General features: G+C 40.7%; 1 protein-coding gene across 1 annotated transcript in view; it reads right to left on the bottom strand.

The window, feature by feature from the left end:
- Positions 1-2,431: 2,431 nt before the first annotated feature.
- LOC118424173 (116 kDa U5 small nuclear ribonucleoprotein component-like) overlaps positions 2,432-6,435 on the bottom strand; it is a 25,086-nt gene continuing 21,082 nt past the window's right edge. Inside the window, exons 23-26 of the mRNA XM_035832711.1 lie at positions 5,912-6,151; positions 5,207-5,377; positions 3,677-3,784; positions 2,432-3,225 (exon numbers count right to left, since the gene is read on the bottom strand). Coding sequence (XP_035688604.1) covers positions 3,130-3,225; positions 3,677-3,784; positions 5,207-5,377; positions 5,912-6,151 — 615 coding nt within the window. The 3' untranslated portion in view covers positions 2,432-3,129. The remainder of the gene's footprint in view (positions 3,226-3,676; positions 3,785-5,206; positions 5,378-5,911; positions 6,152-6,435) is intronic.

Raw genomic sequence — 6,435 nt, 5'->3', positions numbered from 1 at the left:
TAACTCAAGGGTTGACCAAGTTGTCTCTGTCCGATAACGGTCGTCTGTAAAGAATGAGCTTCCAGCTGGGGACAAACGGTGATATCTGGCCCGACACGCAGGTAGATAGGTGACGTAGTACATTCTGATTGGTCAATCGGTATCTAAATTTGGATATTTTCCCATCTAGTGCGTGATGTGTGCGTGACAGACGCATGTTGGAGGGTTTGGGAGAACCATGCTCTCTGGCGCCAACGTGGGAAAATTTTATGTCTCTCTCTCAACCAGAAATCACTGTGACTGTCTCATTGTATAAGATGCTTGATGGATGATAATCTTGTAAAAAAAACATGTCGAATTTTGCTCAAGGACAAGCCAAAACACCCCACAACAGTTTTTTTGGTACCTTTGCCTGAATATTTAAGTTTTGGGTAGCGTCCATGTGTGTGTGTGTTTGTGTGCCTGTCCGTCTACCAAAGCGATGACCCGAGAAGACCTAATAGTAAATGGCCATGGATTTTCATGAAAATATAGGTGCAGGGGCATCTTGGTGAAAAACTTTGAAAGGGGATACTGTAAATGCAGAAACTTTCGCGGTGGTTTACTGTTCGCGGTTTTCTCGGTGGCCGCTTCACCGCGAACTTAAAACCACCGTGAACATTCTTCCATGGCAGTAAGAGACTACAGTGCATGTGTGCTATCGCGAACTTAAAACCACCGCGAAAAGTCCTTTTTCCCGCTACCGCGAAATTAAACCCCCGCATTTACAGTAACTCAATAAAAGGTTGACTGGTCGTCGCGATTCTCGGTAAGAAGCTAAAGAGATGGTTGACATATTTTGATGACAAACATGCTGATCAGGATATACCAAAAAGCAGATACTAAAAAGCAACGGGATATGATTTTGAAAACGGTCAGATGTTTCAGATGGTATCCACTATCTTTCGCCAGTGACACGGAAGAGGTTTGGAAGAAACTTTTTTTTTCCCTAAGGCCACGTTGATTTGATTATATGGATGACATCCGCGCTCGCACCAATTTTCGGCCATTTCCAAAAAAAAAAAAGAAAAAAGTTTCGACCACACAAGAAATTGTGCAAAGCAGCTGTAAAATGAGCACAAATATTCCGTAGATTGAAAAAAAAGTATCAGAAATCAGATAACTAATGCCATAGAATGCCAAAATGAATCTAAAGTCAAAGAATAAGATGTGAAAGGACAGAAAGAAAAAAAAATCTATTGTTGGTTGGGGGAGGTACCAGTACAGAAAATTCAGGTCCAGAGGATCATTTCCAGGACCGGACCCGAACCTGATTGTCTGTGGAAACTTGAGAACTGGCAATACTCAAAACAATGGTAATTGGTCAATTTTGCTGCAAAGGAATCTGTTTGGTGGATTATTGGACTCCCACTGCATTATAAAATCCCATCTCCATGTAATGAAGGCTAACTGTCTCTGTACCTTTGACTGCAGAAACTTGGTGCAATTGACTATAAACTCTACTTGACTTCGCTATTGTTGTCTTCTTGGCCCCCCGGTTAGACCCCAAATGGCTGCCGACATAGTGTGTCCATTTTGTCATTGGCGAAACCTGTTCCTCTGTTTTTTTTTCAGGTCTGTTTTTTTCGGATTGGTCCAAGAAGAAAAAAATGTTTTGCACCCGTATGATGTACTGGTCCCTACACCTAACTGTTAACATACTATGTGTGTTTAGTCCTATGTTCAACCTTCCTGGCCACTTTGATTTCATACTGAAGGCAACTTTTTTTTTGGCCAAACTGTTTTTTTTATTCGCTTGCTCGCATCAGTTTTGGAGTTCCCGGAGGATGTCATCCATATAATCAAATTAACATGGCCTAACTATGAATGGAAAAGAGGAAAACAAGAACAAAAGACTTGCTGGATGTGATATCATGTTTCGTTGCCTCAATTCTTGTTGCACCTAGTATGATGAAACATCAATAACAGAGACAAATGTACGCAGTATATTATGTGAACGGAGATGCCTATGTGTGTATGTGTGCGCACATGCGCATCAGTGTGCGTGTGCGTGTTTGTACACGTGCGCGCATGCGTAGCTGTGTAAGTGCTGCCATGTGCACTCCTGTGTATGTGTAGGGGGGATCCTTCAAGGTGTGAGTGGTTGAAATAAATCTGTCCGAAGATGCATCTTTTACTCAGTACAAACCTGGTGTATTATGCCATAAAGTTGTTAACTAAACTCTACAGTAACTGCAGTGACATAACATGCAACTAGGGTGCCTATGATCCAAGCATTTCTTATAATTTAAAGTCCTAACCACATACCAAATATCAAAGCAATCCATCTGGTCATTCTCTCATTCTCATCTTCATCACAAACACACAGCAGTCACTACAATACCCCCGTTTCATGGAGGTAACAAGTGCTCAATGAAACAAATGTACAGTCAAACAAACAAGAGGCAAGAAGCATTTTGTACAAGACTTTATCATCAAAGCTATTCCTCACTGAATGCTAATATAAGACTGATACGATACAAAAACCTTATCCTTACACATTGCCCACATGAATTCTAATAGAACATCATGTTCAACTAAGCTTAGTTACAATGTTCTATTCAAAGCCAAACATAGGCCACACATACACCAACCCATGTCCTTGTTTCTCTGGCATTTGAAACAGAGAGCAGAAAACTGTAAGGACTTTTAGTTCTTAGCTTTCACAAATAACAAAAATGAACACAGCAAATACAGAGTCTGCTGCTTACACAATCATGGACTGTTTCTGCATAAGAAAACAGTGATTTAATGGGGTGATCTACTACAATCTGTTTCTGTTTTTTTTTTTGGGACACTTCAAAGATGTATCCTGCTTTACTGTTTTTCCTGTTATACAAACTGATGCTATCTGCACCAGAGACTTAAGAATATTTTTCACATCGTTTTTCTTACTGTTAAGTTTCTTTAAGACAATAGCACTAAAATCTTAATATACAAGATGTATCACCAAACATTCTCCAAGATCACGGTATAACATCTTCAGGCTTTTTGATATATTAATCAGGAATGTTGCAAGGTTGCACAAGGGGGATTTGTGTATACTGTAGTGTGACGAGTTGTGAGGGTCCAAATGGGGTTGGGTATGATGTCTTGTGTTGAGATGAGGCTCTACATGGGGTAGTTCAGCATGACGTCTTGTCTGGCCAACTCCAACAACATAGGGTCGTCGAAGAACTTGTTGATACTGACATCCTCACTCAGACCCTGTGTCGCAAAAGAACAGAGTTAAACATCAACAACAACAACAACTTTTGTTCTTTGTAAACAAAGGTAACCATATAAAGAATCTTTTAGTACATATAATATAATAACATTATAACGAAATTGTTGTCAATGGAGATATGATTAACCAATTTAAGTTCCGATACTTTTTTCCGTTAGCCCAAACCAAAAGGAATTGCTTAATTTGTGAAATGTAGGACTGGTACATTGTTATGGAGATACAATTTGTATCAAAATGCATTAAGTCTTGGATGTGTGACTTAGGCTTTAGGTCATTTCAACTTGATAAGGATCAGTGGACTGCTCGAAAGTGCTTTATTTTGTGTACGGATATAGGGTTTTTAAAATTGTAACATAACGTTAACTACCATCACAGATGAACATTCAAGTATTAAAGTCTTATTAGTATTAAATCATATTAAGTATTGTGTACCTTTCTGCGTCGAGTCTTGATCATGAACTCCCGAGCCAGGTGTGTGGCAGGTTGTGGTTCCAGAGGCCGGATCACAATACTCTTGTCCAGGGGGTCACCTGGCACAATCTGGAGGGGTAAGGAACAGTATGGTAAACAAAGCAACCAAACACAATTATAATGCCTTCTGTCCTGAGGAATCACCAATAAGTACTTTATTTTGGCGTGTGTAAATTTAGGTTACATAACTTTTTTGTTACTGCTGTACCTATTATTGGGAACAATAAAAACTACCGTAACGATATTTAACTCTTATGTACAAATCATCTACAAATGTATGTAAAACTCGAACACAGATTGAGAAACCCCCTTTCAAAATGTTACTCCTACAAGCAGTGTGTATACAGTGTATACTAGGTTTTCTGAACTATATTGGTTAGGTAGAGATTTGAACCCCTTAATTTGCCACAAGTACTCAGACCATAAGCAGGACTGTTAAACATTTAACAACTCCATGCTAAAATGATTATAGGTGGCTAGCTGCAAGTGTGTTAACATTGAATTGAATATTTCTTGTTCCCAGTCGACCTCATGCTGAGGACAAGCACAACGCTTTTTTATTTGCTGGTAGCGTAATACGTTTTACCTACCGCTCGCCCATTCAGCCAAGAATACCATGTCACCTCTACTCTTTTCGATAAGTGCGTCAGGCTCTTTTAAGCGTAGAGATTTCAAATTGATCCTTGAGACTAACGTCTGAAGCTCCCTCATACACTGGGCTGCCGGCTTAACATCACCATCCAAAATTATGACGATTGCTATTCCTTACAACATGTTGAAACCAAAAAAAGGTAAAGTTGCCCGTACATCTGTGCAGATGCATAGGGATGTGGGGCCCATCTCCATTTCTGTAGCCCTTGGGCCACACACTTGTGTAAGCCACTACAGCAGGGGGCTGGTCCGGTGGTTAGTGATGTGTGTGTTTAACTTCGGAATCCATACTCTTCCTCATTAGTGCTAAGTGCTAAGCCTTTGGTATGACTCGGCATGGGGATCAAACTCACGACCTACTGAATGCAAGGCGAACACTCTACCAGGGCTTTAGCCAGCTCAACATTTTTTCCGTCAATTGTCGCGAAAACACTATTCCAGGAAATAGTGAAACTGAACTGAGACCTTGAAAAACGGGTTTTAATGAGATTATCGTATGCGAAAGGGCACCGACACACATTGTCAACAATCATAACAATAGCAAAACAAACAGTGTGTGGCCTTTACGGTTCTGGACAGCATCCCTAAGCAGCCTGTAGCTTCCACCAAGGAACTTTTATCAGATTTTTGTCCGTCAAAGTTGACGGATTGGTTTCAAAATTTTTCCGTCACACGCAGTAAATTTCCGTCAATTGACGGAAAAACGGACGCTGGCTAGAGCCCTGCACTCTACCCACTCGGCCATTGCACCAGTTGATGAGGACAACCCTGGTATCAAATCCCCACCCACAAAATTTTATCTACAGCACAAGGAATACAACGGCAAGAAAATATACTAACCTGCCAATGGTGGAAGACGGACAGACAGAAGGCCTGACCCTGTGTGTGTGTCCGCAGGTCCGTCTCGAACCCAAAGGAATCAATGGCGGGAATGAATGCCTTGATGGTGTACAGAGGGGAGCCTGGGATTGGTGCATCCTGGGTCACGTGACCTCTTCGCCGGGCCAATACCTTAGTGGAACAGAGAAACAAAAGCTGACATTGAAACCATGTACTGTACAGAAAAGAACTCCAGGTATTAAAAGTTATGCGTGTCTTTTGTAAATACGCATTTTATATCATGTCCATGACTCCTATATATTGTAAAAACTGACTGATAATACAAAAACCAAGGACGTTATATAACGTCCTTGCAAAAACACAGTAGGTTTTTCATATTTCATGCGGTTTAATGTTGAATTATAACATTCACCTTAACATCCCAATTTATTCCAAAATACAATAATGCTCTACTAATACATGTACATGTTTGTAGGTGGCAATACCTACTGTCATGTACTATATGATTATTAACCCGCAACCTGCTAAGGTTAAGCCACTTGGCATCAAATTCAAATTTGTATTGGTCACAGGGTCAGTCAGCATTAAGTGGGTTAAATGTTGAAATGCTGACAGAGGTAGCCTTTAATTTGTTGGTGAAGATTTTACTTTATCAAAGAAACAAACAACAAACAAACAAAAAGCAACAAAACAAATCAGACCTACCGTGTACACTGCGGATACGCAGTCAGCGGGCGCCTGAGCCTCCACGAACAAGTACGGTTCCATCAGCCGAGGGGTCGCCATAAGGAAGGCAGAGTACGCGACACGTCGAGCGGTCGGGATGATCTGCCCGCCGCCGCGGTGGAGGGGCTCCCCGGCGATGACGGCATCCAGGATTTTGAACTTGACGTTTCTGATTGGCTCGTCGCACAGTGGGCCTTCCCTGGTACCCCACTGGAACCCCTGTGTGATGTGGTATTAAATTTAATATTTATAATAACACTCACTCACACTCACACTATCTGGTCTATCGTCTTAATAACTTAGTAAGTATTAGCTTTAGTTAGAAAATTGTACAGTGGCCACTCACATCAACTACTGTACTTGTATTTCTGTTTCTAGTAAATTCTACCAAAAACTTCCACTTCAACGTATTCATTTATATACACTCATACAGATTTATATGTAAGTTTGTATGTCTTTTTATTCTTTAATTGTATTTACCACAACACAATGGTAAATTGGAT

The sequence above is a fragment of the Branchiostoma floridae genome, chromosome 10 (assembly GCF_000003815.2).
Source record: "Branchiostoma floridae strain S238N-H82 chromosome 10, Bfl_VNyyK, whole genome shotgun sequence".
NCBI classification, from domain to species: domain Eukaryota; kingdom Metazoa; phylum Chordata; class Leptocardii; order Amphioxiformes; family Branchiostomatidae; genus Branchiostoma; species Branchiostoma floridae.
The sequence above is the reverse complement of the archived record's forward strand: the minus strand, read 5'-3'. Positions and strand labels throughout refer to the sequence as shown.